Source organism: Myotis brandtii, unplaced genomic scaffold, assembly GCF_000412655.1.
Source record: "Myotis brandtii unplaced genomic scaffold, ASM41265v1 scaffold215, whole genome shotgun sequence".
Taxonomy (NCBI): Eukaryota; Metazoa; Chordata; class Mammalia; order Chiroptera; family Vespertilionidae; genus Myotis; species Myotis brandtii.
The window spans coordinates 1,443,837-1,464,607 of record NW_005358043.1 but is presented as its reverse complement, the minus strand read 5'-3'; the positions used below and the strand labels follow the sequence as shown (position 1 = coordinate 1,464,607).

The following is a 20,771-nucleotide window of genomic DNA, read 5'->3' as shown; positions in this document are numbered from 1 at the left end:
CTATAGAATGATTTTCATACATAAAATAAGAAAGCTGCTGGGAATGGGGAAAACTGAGCAGGAAATCAAGAGGCTTAGATCCTGCCTGGTTTGACTTTGTGAAGCCACTTAATTTTTCTGGGTATTAGATTCATTATCTATAAAATAAAGACATCAGACTAGGATTATTAGAAGGTTCAATTCTAGTTCAAGAGGCTGACAATAATAAATCCACTGAGGGGGTAAAATTATCTGTTTATTTTATGTAACAATATAAAATCCTTCTATGTTTTTCTAAACAAGGGATTTGTTAGGGGGCTTTTGTGGTTTGGATCTATTTTAAAAACTGACAGATGGTGCTAAGAGTGTAGTTACTATTGGATCTATTTTCAACATTAAAGAAATAGCTGAAAATCCAGAAAAGCTACTTTAGGGAAATAATTCCATAGTTTTTATAAATGCAATAAATAAAAAAATTATTTCCCTAAATAAATAAGCTTAGTATTCTATAAAGTGTGCTACAGATAAATTTGAAATATTTTTAAATAAAAGCGAATGCTACTATCAAAAGGAAGATAAATGAGTAGCTAAATTCATTCTGTGGTGAACAGTTTATTTAATCTTGGAACAAATAAATTTATTTAGTGAAAAGATGCCAATTCAAGCTTGGGAAATCTGAGCTAAGACTGGTGAATATTAAATTCAGAATTATATTTTAGGCTAAGATTTAAAAGAGTAAAAAGACAGGATTAAAATTTAACAAAGTTTTAGGGCATTGTCAAAAGAATATGCAATCTGGAACCAGCAGGCCACCAACTCTGTCAGTTACCTGCTGAGAGACCTTAAGCAAAATACTTAATTCTCCTTATCCATAAAGTGTTATTTATTCCTGACCTAAACTTCCTACCAGGTTATCATAAAGACTGTTGCATGAAATACTTAGTAGATTATAAAGTACTACAGAAGTTCTGAGGTGTGTTTTTTATCATTATATTAAAAATTAGCTCACATCATCACTCAAATAATAAAAGCAAAAATCTCTAATAACTATTTATGGTGTCAGATGGGCACTAATTTATTGGGCTGATAAGTTAGTAAGTTATATGTCTAATCATGGACTATACACCTAAAACGAATATAATAGTGTATGTCAACTTTAATAAAAAAATTATTTCAAGTAAAAAATTTCAAGATAAAAGAACCAATGGAATCTCAATTTTGGGAAAAGTTGATATATGAAAAAGATTATAAGAGGTAGAGTACAATTTTTCTCTTTATAGATTTGTTTTGCAAAAAGACTCAGTATTTATTTAGTATAAAAGAGGGCCAGGGGTGCTCACTACATACTCCTACAATAGCATTGTTGGCATTAAAGACTAGAACTCTTTAAGGTGATAACTGTGTATAAGGTGATAGTCACCCATTTCCATTTCTTGTGGGCAAATTTCAGATAGCTAGGCTCAGCTGAGTAGACACTGTCACTTACAAGCTTTAAACACTTCTAAATTGGTTGAAAATATCAGTGCCAATAAGGCTACACCAATCTAATTCAATTTTAGTTAGGCTAACAAAGAGTATTAGAAATAGGGCAAAAAAACAAAAACAAACAAACAAAATAAAACGAGAAATAAATTTGAGGTGAATTCTGGGTATAACTAAAACAGCTATCTTTTCTTCACATTAATAGTTAAGAGTATTATAAATATACAAAGTAAAGATTGTAGAATACATCTTAATACTTGCTACTAAATATCAAATTATGAACTCATTATTCATTCTGTTTTGTGTTTACTTGCAAATGAAGTTGAAATTTATTTTTAAAACTTACCATGAAGCTTTAAAAAGTATATACGTGAATGGGTGGGGATAAACAAAATACTGTAGGTGACTGATATTCCAAATTTAAAAACAAGTAAAATGGTTTATTTTCTAAATTTTTCTAAATCTTTGTGACAGGAAAAAATTAGATGTTAAATGTGTAAAAATGTGGGAAAATCTTTCTGTAGACATATCATTAGCTCTTATTATAGATAAGAAGATAAAAGAATTAGCTCTATTATCTGATATTTTGGGAATAAAGCCAAGGCATTTAATTGTCGCTATTTTTTGCATTAGTGTATGATGTTTTCAAATAACAAAAATAATTATTAAAATCACAGAATATGATATTCTGGAGTGTGATGGTACAAAAAGCAAACCTTAATTTCTTTTTTCCTTTGAATTCAAATATTACATAAAATAGTGTAGAATATAGCCCAACATACCTCAAAGTGTGTTTTATGGTATATTATAGTGAGATACTCTCAATCAGCAGTGGGGAATATCCGGCCCACGGGCCATATAAGGCCCATGAAATCATTTGGTCTGGCCCTGCCAAGGCAACCATAGGCGGGACTCAAAATTCAATAAATCTAGGAGTTTTTGTCATAGCAACATACATTTATGTTAAGTGAATTATATTAAGCGAATGATGTTATGAATATCCAAATGGTCCTTGGCAGAAAAAAAGGTTCCTCACCCCTGCTCTAAATAAAAGAATTCATGGTCAAATACTTCTGAGAAAAACTGTATTACATCCTACCCAGAAAATTCATGATATATAATACATTAATGATTGTGAGAGTCTTATGGTTAAGATGAGCAAAATTTAACTATTTAAGCCCAGCATTTCTCAATTATTTTATTACTGGTCATTTTCCCCTCCTTTAACCAAATGTAATTAGTGTTCCTGGAAAACACTTGGGGAAATTGCAAATAGTCTCTCTGTTCCATTTCAATGCCGGCATCTATCCCACTAAAATATGTATTTCTTAAAATAACTAATTGAAAAGAGAAGCACCTATGGGTCAAATAAAACTTTAAAGCTCAATAATACAAGGAATTCAATAGTTAATTTTGGAACTTACATTTAATGAAATGCTGATAGTTCTTTTATTGATTGGTTAGTTATATACTTAACACAGTTACTGGAGCAGACTAATAAATACAGGTGGGGCAAAAGGAAGCTTACACTTGTGAGTACATGAGACACAGGGCTTATGCTTGTAATATTATTTATTAATTATTGTATCATTTATTATTATTATAAACCTACTTTTGCCCACCCTGTATTTTTTTGGACTTTGAAGTTACAGTAAAAGATTTTTAGTTTTAAAAAAAAAGATTTTTAGTCAAAGAGTTAAAATATTTTCACAGTATGAAGGCAAGTATATTATGCAAAAGAAATATACTTTTGATATTATGCTCCAAAAATTAGATAAATTCTAAAACTAACTTCTTTCCCACACTTTTATTTCAAAGAGCATTAAATTTTATAAAAACCATGAAAATGCTATAAAAACCTGGAAGGCACTGGTGTTGTTCAATCTCAGGGCCTAGAAAATTTTTAAGAATGCTTCTATCCATGGATAATATTCACATATACAAGCACAGTAAAACAAATTCTGTTCCTAGTTCAGTTCTTTATTCTACCCTATTCCACTGGTGCTATAAACTGATACACCATAGTAATCATATGCTATATATTAAGGTTCTAAGAGGCTCACAGGAAATAAATGGACTATATAAGCATTTCTGTACTGGGGACTTTTAAAAGTCATGAGTCATTAAACAAAAGATATTCACTAGGAACTATGAAGGAGACTCTAATAAGTACCTAAAGTGGAATCTGATCAAATCTAATCAGTGAGCATTTTCATTTGTAATAAAGAAAATGATTTATTTTAATAATTTTCCTAAATCTATATATGTATATAGAACTATGTATTTTTATTTTATGTTAGCCAACATTCTCTCTTTAATAACATAATTGAATTTTTTATTTATTTCTGTACTTAGCATAAATAGGAAGAAATATTAACATCTATAACTAGCACACTTTTATTATTCCAATATAATCTCAATTATTCTTATTAAGTAGGAAGAAATTATGTTGCCAGTATTCTGATAAGATCTCACAAGCCTTTGAAATATAGCCACAGGTTGTAGGGCTTTTTATGTCTTAAGAAATCGTAAATCAATCATTAGTCCTCAGTTACCGTCTATGAACTATCAGCCGTGGGCAAACTACAGCCCGCGGGCCGGATCCGGCCCGTTTGAAATGAATAAAACTAAAAAAGAAAAGACCGTACCCTTATGTAATGATGTTTACTTTGAATTTATATTAGTTCACACAAACATTCCATCCATGCTTTTGTTCCGGCCCTCCGGTCCAGTTTAAGAACCCATTGTGGCCCTCGAGTCAAAAAGTTTGCCCACCCCTGAAGATGATGTAGAAGGTTCCACCTACAGTAAAGTTCTACTATTCTTGAGGTTGGCCTTAAGGGTACATATATGAATATGAGTACAATTTAGGTTAAGACTCCCCACAATGTGTTCAACTTGAATATGTCATACTTATAAAAAATAAGTTAAATCAGAACTTTTTAAAAAGCTGATTCTGATATATCACCTGGCATTTTAATAGTTCAATAGCTTTGAAAAGTTTATCTAGAGAAGAAAAACTGAAATATTACCCAAAGAGAAACATAATATATTGTCAAATTGTGAAGAACTCTTCATGAACTTGTGAGGTAAGAGAGTAACAGTATGGGTCTTGGCCTCAAAGCAAGGCCCCTGCACCACACAACTTCAGGGGGCGCTCTTCACAATGCATTCTATATTAATGGTGCTCTGTGATGTGGCTGAATCAGAGAAGCCTTCAATCCCTGTCTCTACCACTTATTGTGTGATTTTAGGGAAGTTAGTTAAGGACAGAGAACTGAACAAATGAGCTAAAATTTTGGCTCTCATGTAGTTTATGTTTTAGCTCAGAAACATGTAATAAACAAAAACTACAAAACATATCAAGTGGAAACAAGTGATGTGAAGATAAGTAGCTTAAGAGGACAGAGAATTGCCAGGTTCTGTGTATGTGTGTGGGGTACCTATTTTAGATTGGCTGCCTGACAAGGTAATGTCAAAGAGCCATGTAGTGAGAGAGGGCAAGTCAGGCAGTGCCAGGACCCTGAAGCAGGACATGCTTGGCACTTCCCAGCTGCAAAGCTGGCAGAGATGAAGATGGGATGAATGCACAGGAGATAGGACATGGAGTCAGAGGTGGAGTCGTGTTGGGGGGCAGATCGAGGAAGGCCTCGCAGGCCACTGTAGGATTTAAGATTCTATTTTGGGTAACACAGGAAGTAAGAGGGTTCCGGTTAGAGTGGCATGACCTGATTTACATTTTTGAAACATTACAGTGGCTGCTTTGTGAAGAATATACCTGAGGTGTGTGGGAGCCAACTAAAGACTCGGTACATGTGACAGGCGTTCTAAATTGGGGCACATGCTTGTCATTTAGGTAATTCCAAGAGTTATTCTAAGACAGCAATTTGACAATGAAGAGGTCTCTTCTTTCAGCTTAAGTTAATTTACACACACTTTAGAAAGTAAATAGCATTGTTTATATAAGGGGTGTGGAACCTTTTATTCTTTCTGCCAAGGGCCATCTGAATATTTATAAAATCATTCTTGAGCCATACAAAATTATCAACTTAAAAATTAGCCTGCTAGCCTGGCCGGTGTAGCTCAGTGGTTGAGTGTCGACCTATGAACCAGGAGGTCACAGTTTGATTCCCGGTCAGGCCACATGCCCGGGTTGCAGGCTCGATCCCCAGCAGGGGATTTGCAGGAGGCAGCTGATCAATGATTCTCTGTCATCACTGATGTTTCTATCTCTCTCTCCGTCTCCCTTTCTTTCTGCAATCAATAAAAATATATTTTTAAAAATTAGCCTGCTATATTTGGTCAAACATTTAATTAACTCACCCCTAATGTCTTGGCAGGGCCAACCAAATGATTTCTCAGGCCTTATATGGCCCACAGGCCAGATGTTCCCCACCCCTGGTCTATACGGACAATTGATTACTGATTATCAAAACTGTTCTACCTAGCTTTCGATTCAGATAAATCATCAGTTAGGTACAATTTGGTTTGCTGAGTCCCTTGGCCCCAGAAAGTGGGAATTTGTTTCAATTAAACAAAAACTTAAAAAAGGGACGGAATATGTACAGTCTAAAAACAAAATAAAAGGAGAAAGAGGGTAAACACTTACGGCTCTGGTTTTAAGCACAACTTGGAAAATTCAGAAGAAATGTTTTAAAACCACAGTGTAAAATTTCTGTGCCTGTCAAACTAGAAATACTTTGCTAAAAAGGTGTGTTAAATATTGGACATACAGCCAATGACTATAAATGAGCTCACCTATGAATGGGATGGAGGCCAAGGAGTCAGCAGGCGGACTGGTGCTGGAGGCCTTCCTTTCCTCAATCCTTTTTATATGGACCTCTCGGCGCGCGTCGTTAGGCAGCCAGCAGGTAGTGTCGGATGCGGTCTCGTGGTCATTTACTGCCAAGATGTAAGACTGATGCCTTAAAGGCTGCGGTGTTTGGCGACCAGAGGGAGGTTTTTCTCTTAGGATGACAGTTTCTTTATTATCTAAAGTATCTGACTGCTGAATTTCAGCCGCTTGTAAATGTACATCTTGGCTCCTTTGAGTGACAGGTAATTCTCCTTCTGAAGTGCCGGAGTTCTCATTCACCTGAGGGGCAGACTTAGAAGCTCCAGACAGACAGGGGGCTTTCCCAGGCTCCACCTGCTGACCGGGGACACTTTCAGATCTTAACCGCGTCTGTGGATTCAACAGACTGTTTTGATGCAAGTGATTTACTGGTCTTTGGTCTTTGATAGAAACAAATGAATTCTGGTTAAATGATGGTTTTGTGACCTGCACCGAAGGTGCTTTCAGAGAATTACTTCTGACTTTGACAAGAGGTGACCTGTTTTGTGAAATACCTTGAGGCAGTGACATTCCACAAGTGGTTTGAAAACTTCTGTTTGACTGCACTGTCTTCAGATCTGGTGGAATTTTTATAAACTGAGACACCGATCCCACTCCTCTGCCACTCGTTCGCCTAATATCAGAATTAACAACACTCGGAGCCACGGTAAAATTGGAACCTCGGAAAGATTTGTGGATTTCTTGCTGCCTAGGTCTTTCGTAAATGCCTCGTCTATCGTCCTGCTCCGTAAATCCACTCCATTTATAAGTCTGTTTTCTTTCTCCATTTGAATCCGGCATTTGACTTTCAGAAGTGACGTTTTCCAAGGTTTCACCCTGTCCTTCGATATAATCCCATGAACGAGTCCTATGATTGCTAAAACTAACAGGTGGGGCTGTCAGCGCCCCCTGCGACGCACTGCGTGGACAATACTTCATTAGCACAGAGTCCTCCAGCCTCTCCTGGGACACACTGCGTTGTCGGATCTGAACAGACTGGGGCACTCGGTCATGAGAGGCGCTGCGGCGTCGTACCTGCAAAGTCGTGCGGTTCGGTACCACCTGGTTATAATCTGTTGTGCTCTGAGATGCTGCCCTTAAACTATCTAATCTTTCTTGAATTGTCCGACAACCCATGTGCAATCGTCTGTTATCAATATACTCTTTGTAAGTTTTATAGTTTTTCCAGTCTATGTGCTGATGGGAATTTGGAGAATAATGATTAACAGACACAGAAGGAGAATCCAAAGCTTGAGATCTCTTGCTTGAGATTCCTTCCGAATGTCCACTGTAATTGCCAGACTTGAGTAAAATTCCAGAAGGTTCCAACGATCTGGAGCCTGGGGCCTGATGAATTAGGTGGGCAGTGGGGATGGATGATGATGGTGATGTGGTTCTTGACACTGTTTTTAAAGAGGGCTGCTCACTTATGCCATACCTCACCTCTTCAGTTCTGTGTGAAGGAACTGTATGGTTGTTTCTATTAGGTAACAAATCTACAACCTTCTCAGAAGGTACAATGACAGTCCTCACACTCTCATTGCAAACACACACCGCTGTGTTTGACTTTGCAACGTCTGTTGGTGATGGAGGCACTTGTATTTCCATTCTATAGGCCCTGCCAGGTTGGGTCAGTACTGGGGTACTGGTCTGCTGTTTGCTGGATGAGGAGTCTGGAGGAGATACTTCAGCTGGCGCTGCCATATCTGAAGGGGCAGATGGCAGCCAGGGATAGCAGACTGGTGGAGGTTCGGGGATATTGCGGGCATTGCCACTGTAGGCTTCATTGCCTTTCAGGTAGGCATCTTGAGAATATGCCTACATGGAAATGAGAGGAAAGTGTCATTAAAAAATTCATAAAAAGAACAATAATTCCCATTGTGGCAATGCACTACTTTATTTTATGGTGCCCTACCTTGTTCCTGAGTAGCATTCACTCAAGCATGCATGCAAACACAACATAAGGGTGCACCACAAATTTAGAAAAGGGCTAGTCTCTCAGAAATCAAATAAATTGTAGAATGTGCAACAAATAAAAACTACAATTGCCTATTTTCTCAAAGGATTAGAAACACACCAAAAATTTCCCCCACCAATCAGATACAGCCAGATTGCTTCCAAAATTTTCCCCATTCAAGTTTCATGATTTTTCAGCAGTCGACAGGTTAAATGGCTGCCTAATAAATCTTAGCAAAAGAAGATTCTGATCTTTTGCCAGAATAGAGGTGAAAATATTAAAAATCTTAACCAAACACATTTCCATTTTAAGCACTACTGCTCTCATAAATTAGGTATCTTGATTAATGATTACTGAGTCTCCCAAAATAATCCATTTTGATAAATCAGGTCTTTCAACAGCCATGGTAAATATTTTAATATTTAAAATGAGAAGAATAGGCATGTTTAAGAAAGTAAGCACATATTAAAGGCATAAAAATGTGAAAATAAAGGTAATTCACTTTTCTGTACATAATTCTTATTTTAAGTTCATGCAAAATTATATTGTACAAATTTATTTGGTCTCTTACTTGTTATGAGGAGATGTTTCTCTACTACTAACAGGCAGGCATGCAGCTCAAATTATTTTTTATCAACTATTTGTAAAATTACCTAGCAATATTTTTTTAAAACTTAAGAAAAACTGAAATTAAACACAGAGTCTACAAAACAGAGCTAATCAATGCAACTCAGGACTGTTTAGCATCTGAGACAGCTAGGTGTGGTATCATATTACATATCCTTCTCTAATCAAAACAAGCTGCATTCAAGACTATCATCACATCCTGCCTTTGCATTAGATAGCTTGCAAAGCTCAAGCGCAGCCACAAACATAACATCACAGCAAAGGACTAAGGAAAGAGAGAGGGTGGGATACTTAAAAAATACAGATGCAGATAAATATCATGTTCTAAAACCAGTTATGCACAGGATACAAAAAAAAAACAATTAAAAATAAAGAAAACAATTATCACAAACACATTCTGCAAATTAGTAAGATTAACACTATGGAGGGATTTCTCTAAGCAAACTTACAGTTTTAATCAATTGGCTTATTACAAATCTCTACCAAACATGACTTAAAAAGCAAGGAAATGGCTTCTGTGCATTTCTTACCAGAGCTGTGACATCCTTTGTAAATTGTAGCTAGCAGAAAATAGGAAAACATAGTAGAAGCTGCTTACTGATATAAAGACAGAATCATGTTGTCACATTGATGCTGGAAACAGCAAGCTAAAAATACAGCTATACTGATTTCTCTGGAAGGTACCAAGAGAGGTAAAGGGCAGTGAAGCATAAAGAATAACTTCAGTATCCTTCTGAGCATCTTTTTCTCAGGCTTTTATCTGGTTCTCATTTGACTTGTCTACCATTCTTGAAAGCAAAAGCCATCTGAAGACATGCATTCCTAACAGGTATTTTCTTCGCTGTGCACTGCTGTCTGACAGTGTGCTCCGAAGCTTCCCTTCCACAGGAGCAACATTGATGTCCCTCATTTCCCCTGAGCTGCTTCCATCTCTGCTTCCAGATGACGAAACGAATGCTCTATTATGCATTTAAAATAGTACAACCTCCTCCTTCCCCTGTAAATCAGAGCAGAACCACGAGCAGTGGGCTGACTGCAGCTGCTTTTACACCATGATTTGGAAAAAAAGAATGACTGTTTTATTAAGTAGGTTTCACTCAAAAATTAAGATCTTTCAACACTGCACCTTTTGCCTTGTTTCATTATGGAAATAAGCACTGACTAGGCAGAAAATATTACTTCCAGAATAACCCTTCTTACAATGAATATTCTAAACATAAACTTAGTTGCACTGAGCAATTAAAGCAAAGTAGATAAAAGAAAACATGCATGCCACAATAGTTTTAGTGAATGAACACAGTCAGTCAAAATATACATTTTGGATATGTGCACTGACATAACGAACCTATCTTTTTAACGCTGATTATATTCACACCAATACTTTTCCATGAAAGGAAAGCTGTGCTTGGATGAGTGAACTCTCAGATACATTATTTCCCACAGCGTGTTTGTGCAATTTTGTTAGGTATCACCAGAAAGGGGGTGTTGGGGAGTGTTCTCTGCGGTCAATGATGTAGGGAAAGGTTGGCTGGTTCTTGACTTCTCAAGACCTCTACTACATTAATATACAATGCAAAACTCAAAAGAAAAATTACACACTTCTTTGGCCAAGGAACCCATTTTCTCTAGGGGTTTCACATGATTAGAATTTCTCCTAGAAAATGCTGTTCTTTTAAAGATACCTCCTTTATTCAAATTTGGAGAGGAATATTATCTTTTAACAATAGAAGTGTATGATTGGAACTACCAAATATTTGAAAAATTATTTGACATACTTCAGACATTGCTAAGATTCCTATATAGCAATGCTAAACACGAAATAGTCTCTATTCATGGGTCCCCACTGAATTAACAATAGACTAAATAAATAGAATGTCTTACACATACAGAACTACTGTCTAATGTAAGCAGATATAGTTGCAATTAATAAAATATAATTTATTCAAGAGCAATACTGAATTTCTTCACATAGTCTATCAGTTCATAAACACTAAAAATCCTTGTTTATCTATCTATCATCTATCTATCTATCTATCTATCTATCTATCTATCATCTATCTAAAGTTGCTCATTTTCATAAAGTTTGAGAACCAATACCATTCAATTAATATCCCTGGGGAAATCAGCAGCACCCTAAGGCCATTATAGATTAGTATGTGTTCCAAGTGGGTCATGGACATACCTGGGAATAATTATGGAACTTCTATGGCTATTTTGAGAGGTATGGTACAGACATAAATTAGCTTCCAATAAATTTAGGGAAGTAAATTAGGAATAGACAATATGCACTTTAAGGAACCCTCCTCTCCCATGATGTTTTTAAGTGTTCCACCAGAAAAAAAACACCTACTAAGGAATGCTTTAGACTTCTTCAAAGAGGAAAGTGTTCACCAGGGCTTGGGAAAACACTGGGTGGGTCATCCGGAATGAATTACAATATGCAACTCTTTGACATGAACATGGAATACATTGATAATAAGGTTTTATATTCTCGGAACAGAACTAAAAACCCAATAACTTGCTCATAGCTGTCACTGTGGAACACTTTCCCTTGCATACTTGGTCAAAAAGTACCACAACTTTTACTGAGATGTCATGGTCTGACATATCAATGTTTTAATAAATAGAAATGTATTATTTAATACTAAATAATCCTAAAATAATCTTTCAATTCAGTTTTAGGAAAGTTGCCTTAAAATCACTATTACCATACCTATGAAACTCATACCATCTATATATATAAAAGCCTAAGCAATCGTGAAGGCTGGACGACTGGATGACCGGCCGGTAGCTATTACACGCACTGACCACCAGGGACAAATGCTCAACGCAGGAGCTGGCTCCTGGTGGTCACTGCACTCCCACAGCCAACCTCCCCCTGGTTAGCCAGTCCAGATCGGCCCTGATTGCCGGGCAGGCCGAAGGACCCCACCTGTGCACGAATTCGTGCACCAGGCATCTAGTCTAATAAATGATAAAAACAAAACAAACAAAAACCCTGCAGAATACATAAGCTGGTATCAGTAAAATTCTTGCCTACCATTTTACTTTAACATGCTGACTTATTAAATTAATGCTATTACCTCTGAGAAAAGCAAAAATAATGACATGTCTGTCTGTACAGTAAAATATATGCCAACCATGCCACATGGGGTATGGGAGAAGGGGATGGGTGGGTATTTTATACCTTTCTAAATTATTCAAAATTTTTCTAACAAGCATGTACTATTCTTATATTATGTAAAAACAGATTTTTAAAAAGAACAAAGCAACTGCTACAAACTTGCAAAAGGTGAAAAAATCCCTCCAGAAATCCTACTGCTATTTCTCTTACTCTAGGCAGGACCACCTAGATCCACACTTGACCAATGGATATCTTATTTTAAGAAGAATATTCTACTGATTATAAATCATATTAAATGATTATTTTGAAAGTAATTCTTTTCTTTCAATTGCAGTTTGCATTCATTGTTATTTTGTATTGGTTTCAGGTATACAGCATAGTGGTTAGACAATCATATACTTTACAAAGTGTTCCTCCCGCTAGTTCCATTACCCACCTGGCACCATATATAGTTCTAATAAATCTAGAGACAAACTTGGGTTGAATTACAGTTTTCAATTTATATCAAATCTTCATGCAGTGGAAAACGGAGCACTGGACTCAGAGCTCATGTTTGAGTAAGAATAACAGCTCTGAACCAACTAGCAGTATGACTGTGGTAAGCCACCCTATCTCATCGGTAACCAATGGCAAAATAATACTGTGGTTTAGTTTAGATGTCAGACTTTAGTTTTTGACTGGCTGGGTTTCAAATCCTAGTGCCATCGCTTCCTGCCCTGTTCCACTAGAAAAGGTGTTTCACCTTGCTGTGTTTTTAACCCAGTCCAGCACCAAATAGGCTCAAAATGCCCTGGTCAAACATTATATATACCAAAGAATCTCTACAGCTATCAGATCTGACCAACTCAAAATTTTGTTTTGAGTCCATTGAGCCAAATGACTAACAAAATATCTTGAGGCATCCACTGAAAAAAATGTTGAGATTGAGTTCTCCTATCATCAGTCTACTCAAGAAAGTATTTCCTTCAGCCAGCATCACTGTTTAGGTGACTTGATGGATGGTGGCTATTCCATTCACACAGAGCTTTGAAGAAGGTAACAAAACCATTTTGTATTTTTTTTTAATGAAACAGAAAATGCTTCTTGTTTCGTAACAATACTTTACAAATATGAAGCTAAGATATCACAATCTAAAATATCATTATAAAATACTGTCAAAGTGAATAACATGAATGTAACACTATGCATCATTAATCTAGAAAATATATGTTGGTTTAAAAAATGAAGCTGCCAGGTACAAGAGTACTATGATCAGCACTAGTTAATAACATAATGGATTATTGTTCATCTTACTTCATGTCTTTCAACATTCTATCACTATCACCTATAAATTATGAAATATATTATTATACCTGTCCTTACATGAGTCAAGTTTTAAACCAAACTACATTTCCTCTGTCCTCTCAAAGATGAGCTTGGTACCTCTAGAACAATGTGGTCCATATTATCACTTTAGGAACAAAATTTCATGGACACACCCAACCCGCCTGCCCAAGCAAACATATACAAATTATGACAGGCTTCTTCCCTCGGGTAAATAATTTTTACAGTGGCTGTAAAAATGGTCATGTTTACTTTTTCTTTACAATAAATATTCAACCTCATGGGACAAATACATCTGTATAAGTATATATTTGGGATATCAGATTTAAGACTACCATAAATACTTCTAAAGGCCCCTCATAGAACTTTTTAGCTTTAGAATCTGTCAGAAGTATTTGTAATGCGTTTTTTTTAAATCCCAGATTCTTTTTTTGTTGTTGTTTTGTAATAGCTTTAAAAAAAAAATAACACTTGTAGATATTCCAGCTAAAAACATTTATGCAGAAAAGAAATTGCCACGTACTAATGGAACAGTGCATAGAGTGCATTAATTTATACACTCCTTCAATTTCCTAATGAATTATTGTACATCCAAATGTGAGTAAAGGCTGTTTTTAAGTGAGGTTCTCTTTTATTATTAGGGGTAAGAGCTTTTAATATCTTATGATTCAAGTAACATGTTTTATAAATGAGTTTTCTGTTACAATATCCCAGCACCCTTTACTGATGAACCTCAAAGATGTATATACTCATGTCACTCTAGTGAACCAATGATCCCGTTTGCAACCCTTTGTATTTTACCTTTATTTTAAATGTATTTATCTTAAGTATCACAAGACAGATTAATTAACCTAATTTTCCACTGATCGCATCATTACAGAATTATTCCTTCCGCTGCGGCTGCTGCTCTTCATCAGCCACACAGCAGGCTGGGGCAGTAATCCCGTGTTTGCTTCCTTCTCTAGGCATTTAGTGCCATGCCAGCCATTCTGTGAAATGTGCACTGCTCGAAACTGCGTCCAACCAGTGCCTTCACTTTGGCAAGGAAAGTGTCTACTGAAGACGAGAAAACAGTTCTGTTTTGGGAGTACATTCTGTCCTTGAGTCAGCAGATTGCACAGAGGGTACAAGGTAAAGCTTTCCCTGCCATCTGTCTCTCATCTCCTAGTTCTTGTTGAAGGGGAGCACTAGAGGAAGCCCCTATCTATCTCTTATCTAGTGACTTCCGTGGCCTGCAGTGGTTACGTCTGCTACTCTCTCACTCTGCGCTATCTTCAGGGTAGGAACTCTACCACTGGCTCCATATGCCTCGTCAGATCACCTTGGATAGTGGCACCTTCTTTGCTGAGGCTCCAACTCCAATAGACTGTGTACTTAAGATGGGTAACCTGTTATCAGTAAAAAGCCATTCCCAAGTAAAACCAACACACCTTGAAAATACAAGGTTGAATTCCCTGGGTTTCAGTTCATTATATTTACATGTCAGTGTATAAGTTGAATCATTAGAATCAGCTTTAGTGACATTTTTGTAAAAACAAAAGTTCACAGAAGATTACTTAGGACTTTTGTTGAACTAAGTTCAAAGTAATGCCCTACAAATGAAAATCACTACTTCACAATTTCCATTCCCACCACAAAGGTTCTATAAGTTCCCTATTTTTCTTGAATAAGAAAAAAAAACCAACAACTATTCATTAGAAGGAATTAAAAAAACAAAACTTCAGTGGCTACTGCCATTTCCTAGATCTAATTGTTAGCTTTTATTGTATAACTTAATGATTTTGCTCATGCTCTTTTATTCTACAAAACTCAAAGTTAATTGAGGAAAAATATTAATTTCTTAAATGAAATTTATATATTTTACCATCTTTTTACTTTCAGCAATATTTAAGCTAACTAAAGGAGGAAAGTATTCCATTCCATTTATTTTCTTTCTAAAAATGAGAAAAATACTTTAAATGCTAAAGTTTTCAAAAATATAGTTTCATTTCCTCTCTAAGACCTTAATATGTTTCCCTTAAATTGTAGATTCATTTAGTGTGAATATTACCAATGGAATTGATACTGTTAAACAAAATTACCTGCTAATTTATAAACAGTAATACTTATTGGAAAATTAAGAAATGGTTTTCATAAAATTTCTCATATGAGAAAAATATTCTAATTTCTGCAGATAGGGTTTGCACCTTGAGGTTTGGCTTTGGTCACATGACTACCTAGAAAGCAACACCTGGGGTGAACTCTAAGAGTGTCATTGCAAATGACAGCAGTAAGAAGAGTTCACTGTGAAATCGATAACACATTTTCATATCACTTAATTGCAAAATATTGACATTGGTCTTTTTTTCTTTCTTTTTTTTTTAATGTGGCAAATTCCAGACTCTGTTAATTGAATAAGAGGGTTTGGGGTGGGGTTTTTTTCTATAATTTTTTAAAAATCAATTTCCTCTTTGAAAGATTTTTATTAACACTCATGACTAAAATATAATTCATATTTGAATAAATAAAACTTACCACTTGGAGAATGTCTTCATCTTTTGGCATAACACTAAGTTCCAATGTTGTATCACTGAAAATGAAAATATACAAATACTATTTTAGGGAGGTGGGAATATGTAAGAAAGACATCAAGAAAAAAATAGTTAACTCAGAAGTATTTCTTAAATTGCTTAAGAGTTTAAGTTTTGGTTTTAAAAAAAATCTTTATTTTTTTTAAATCCCAAGCATTAAAATGAAATTAATTCATACACACACACACACACACACACACACACACACACACACTAATTATATATGAAAAAGAGCACCCTGCCATATATTTGAGCTATTCATAATCAGTCAAGGCTTCTTTATAATTTAGAAACATAATTTAATTTAGAAACAAAGTATATTATTTATATTAAATAGTCCTGGAACAAAATTCAACAGTATATAATTTGTCATTATTATTTTACTTCAAGTAACAGAACAAATCACACATTTTTAGCACACATTATCACTATTTATCAAGTTAAAAAGTACATGAACATAAAAATAACCAAAGATCCCTCACATTTAACATTTTAAGCAATATTAAGCATTCTCATTTTGAAATATCCCCTTTGGGCCTCAGAGGTGAAGAAAATCAGAATTCACCATCAAAACTTTTTTTTTTAATGTTTTTATTGATTTTAGTGATGGGGAAGAGAGAGGGATAGAGATATAGGAACATCGATGAGAGAGAAATCATCGACTGGGCTGCCTCTTGCATGACCCCTACTGGGGATCAAGCCTGTAACCCGGGCATGTGCCCTGACCAGGAATCGAACCAGTGACCTCTTGGTTCATGGGTCACTGCTCAACCATTAAGCCACACCAGCCGGGCACAACTTACTTTTTTATTGATTTTAGAAAGAATGGAGGGGGGAAGAGAGGGAGGGACAGAGAGAGAGAGGGAGAGGGAGAAGGAGAAGGAGAGGGATGGGGAAGGGAGGTAAAGAGAGAGAGAGAGAGAGAGAGAGAGAAGAGATCAATTTATAATTTTTAAAACAATATAGTATTTCAACTACTGTGCTTTCTTCTTTATGATTGAATTTTAGAGACTTTACAGGAAAACTCAACATCTCATTTCATTTTGGTACCATATCCTGTTCAAAATGATAGACAGTTTCTCTATATATGAAAAAGTTCAAAGGAGTAAATTGTATTGAGTCTTGTGACCTGGAATTGCATTTAGATAAGGCAAGGAGAGTGGTGCTGTCCCCATCAAGTGCTTCAACATCTAACCTAACAATATCAGGTAGCATTTTTCTCAATACAATCAAGAGATTAAAAAACAATCAACAAACAACAACAAAAAAAACCCCCACAAAAATCCACTAATTTACTGGTGTCTCTTTTTGATAGATTTGAACCCTTATTTGGGTGTTTATAAATGCTAAGAAAATAGAAAACCAATAAGGTTCAAATGAATGTAACTAGTAAAATATGTAAGTATTTGTATTTCAATGTTTAGAATTGGTAGAAAATACATACTGATGTTTAGATAAATTCTTCTGCAAGGGTACATTGTTACATTAATATACTGCAGAATCTCAATGGCTTTGTGCTGCATTTTCCATTTGCTAAAAACAGCAGATAAAAGGAACACGATTTTTAAAAAGAAAATAGGCCCAGCCACTGTGGCTTAGTGGTTGAACATGGACCTATGAACCAGGAGGTCACAGTTCAATTCCCAGTCAGGGCACATGCCTGAGCTGCGGGCTCGATCCCCAGTAGGGGGCATGCAGGAGGCAGCTGATCAATGATTCTCTTTCATCATTGATGTTTCTATTTCTCTCTCCCTCTCCCTTCCTGTCTAAAATCAATAAAAATATGTTTTTAAAAAAATAAGGGACAGATCCAAAGACAGAGAAACAGAGATCAGACTATCAATCCCCAGAGGGAAAGTAGGGGAGGGTGGGGGCAAGGGGAAGAGATTAACCAAAGGACTTGTATGCATGTATATAAGCCAAACCAATAAACATGGAGAGGACACACTTGTAATACCTTAACCAATAAAGAAATTAAAGATAAAAAAATAAGAAAGAAAATAGGATCATGAAAAAACAGGATTTCTCTATTTTTCAAATTGCTTTATTGGCTAAAAAATTAGGAATGCCATTTCATTTGAAAGATGAACTGCACCAATAATGAAAATAAATAAATAATATGGATTTTGAGGGAAACAAAGATTATAGTTATGGTCACTTGGAAAGCCTATTTTTAAAGAAGACATGTTAACAAATACACTAAAAGTCCTCAAATTGCAGGCTGACAAAATATCCTATATAATAAAAGGCTAATATGCAAATAGACTGAATAGTGAAACGACCGGTCACTATGACGCGCACTGACCACCAGGGGGCAGACACTCAATGTAGGAGCTGCCCCCTGGTGGTCAGTGTGCTCCCACAGGGGGAGTGCTGCTCAGAAGCCCTGAGCCGGGTTCAGGGCTGGCTAGCGCAGCAGCAGTGGAGGGAGCCTCTTCTGCCTCTGTGGCAGTCGGACATCCCCCAAGGGCTCCCGGACTGTGAGAGGGTGCAGGGTGCAGGCCAGGCTGAGGGAACCCCCGCTCCAAGTGTACGAATTTCGTGTACCGGGCCTCTACTATTAGTATATTTATGATGATCTAAATTATTTTAAGAAAAAGAAATTTGGGGTGGATCTCCCCACTGCCTCTGGAGAGACTTCAGATGCTTTACCAGTCCCCAAGACTCCTCAATACTCTAAGATCAATTAGTATCACTGTAAGAAACACCTAGACTTCAATGTTAGAGGCTAAATTTATGATTTGCTTTCTTTAAGATTGTCATTATATATTAAAATAGTAAGAATACTCTGAGATCAATAAGTCATGATCACATTATCTAACTGTAAAAATGACCATGTATTAGGGCATCTGTGTAACTAACAGATTACAGTGGGGCCTTGACTTACGAGTTTAATTCGTTCTGTGACGGAGCTTGTAACTCAAATTACTCGTATGTCAAATCAAAAAGTGAACGAGACACGAGATGCTGGGCTGATGTTGTGGCATTCACTGTGACGTTCGCTGCGCCAACTAGTGGTGGGGTATCTGAAGCTGGTTCGTAACCCAAATTTTAGCTCGCAACTCAAAGCAAAAAATCTGCCGAGAGACGGCTTGTATCTCGAAAAACTCGTTAGTCGGGACACTCGTAAGTATAGTCTCAGCCATCGTTAGAGAAGCTTGATAGACATCTTTATAAAGTAAAAATCTTCAACTTAATTACAGACAGGTGGGGATGGATAATATAAGGCACTATATAACCCAAAAGTTAATATTTCTTAATCTGGGAAAAACGTACAGTAGTGATTACCTAGAAATTGGACCCCAGATTCATGCATACTCTTGACAGAAATTCAATTTGGTAACCTCTTTGGCTTTCAATTTCTTTATTTGTAATTTTAAAAAATTTTCTAGGTTTGTGGTAGATAAGAGTGTAGGCCTAAACCATCTTTGAGGTCTTATAGATGGTCACTCTACGAATATTTATTTAGCTTTAGAACTCTCCCTCTCATTCTATCATTCTGTACAATGCAGGCAAACAAATGGATCAAAAAGATAATTTCTAGCTATATTGGTTAAAACAAATGAATAAATTTGAGCCAAGGAATATTATTCAATAAGCTATTTAAAGATTACTAAGAGGTTTTGTTTGTTTTTTAAATACATTTTTATTAATTTTAGAGAGAGAGAAAGAAAGGGAAAGAGAGAGAGAAAAACATTGATCAGCTGCCTCATGTGCCCCACCTACTGGGGATCAAGTCTGCAACCTGGGTATGTGCTCTGACAGGGAATCAAACCACCAGCCTTTTGGTGCATGGGACGTGCCCAACCAACTAAGTCACACAAACCAGGGCAGTCAGAGGTTTTAAAATCAATTATGTATGCATTTATTTATATATTTTGTAAACAAATAAACATTTGTCACTTCAAATAAAAGTGGGAAACTTACAGATAATCTAAAGTGCATGCCTGTTAGACTCTAAAGGATTTTAATCACATGTTTGATAAAATTGTCAAAGCAAAGCTACCAACTAAGCTATCCTCAGGAGTCTTCCTGGCAACTCCCAAGTGCGTTATCCACTTTAAGAGAAAGTTCCATATCACACCAATTTCCTACAGAAGTACAATGTTGTATTCAATCTACTTGCTCCATTGATTTATAAAACCCATCTTTAGCAAAATTAATTGTATTTCAAGAATCTTACCTGTTCTGAATTAAAGCAATTACTTGGGAATAGGTCTTTCCAATAACACTTTCTCCATTGACTTTTATAATTCGGTCACCTTCAAAGAAGATTTAAAAAAAAAATCACATGAAGAATATCTAAAGAAAAGTCACTTCTGAAGAGTTTTGAAATATGCCTTGAGTAACACAATTTTTTAATGTATCCTTGCTCATTAAAAATAAATCTAAACTTTAATATATCTGGCTTCTTATGAAATACTAGAGGCCTGGTGCACAAATTCAAGCATGGGTGGGGGCTGGCTGGGGGAGGGGGCCATGGGCAATTGGCCAGCCGGCCTCGCCCCCTGGTCGAACTCCTGGTCGAGAGGACAATTTGCATATTAGCCTTTTATTATATAGGATAGCCATGTTTTAAATAAGAGGTCCAGTCATTGATGAATTTAGACACCTCAAAAGGTATAGTCACTGAGTGGCCATAGCTCTACTATTTATGCCTCTATCAGCTATTTTTCTGAGTTGTAGTTTTCCTGTTTACTCTGTCATTTGTGATAGAAAAACATTATTCAATAAACTTAAACAACTGTTTTAGTACCTTGGTGTCTAATTCTATATAGCTGATTTACTTGTAGTATTCTCCCAATCTACTGAGTTTATTGATTAGCACTGTATGACAGAACTTAAATATGGCTATGTACATGGTTTAATGTGTTC

At 36.1% G+C, this 20,771-nt stretch overlaps 1 protein-coding gene across 10 annotated transcripts in view; it reads right to left on the bottom strand.

The window, feature by feature from the left end:
- ARHGAP21 (Rho GTPase activating protein 21) overlaps positions 1-20,771 on the bottom strand; it is a 140,492-nt gene that overhangs the window by 36,685 nt on the left and 83,036 nt on the right. For 6 of the 10 annotated variants that reach the window (XM_005865869.1, XM_005865871.1, XM_005865870.2 and 3 more), the window contains 4 exons: positions 20,080-20,158; positions 15,841-15,895; positions 9,410-9,439; positions 6,220-8,113 (listed from right to left, as the gene is read on the bottom strand). In XM_005865869.1, coding sequence (XP_005865931.1) covers positions 6,220-8,113; positions 9,410-9,439; positions 15,841-15,895; positions 20,080-20,158 — 2,058 coding nt within the window. The remainder of the gene's footprint in view (positions 1-6,219; positions 8,114-9,409; positions 9,440-15,840; positions 15,896-20,079; positions 20,159-20,771) is intronic. The other 4 variants (XM_014539390.1, XM_014539391.1, XM_005865873.2 and 1 more) reach the window with 3 other exon arrangements.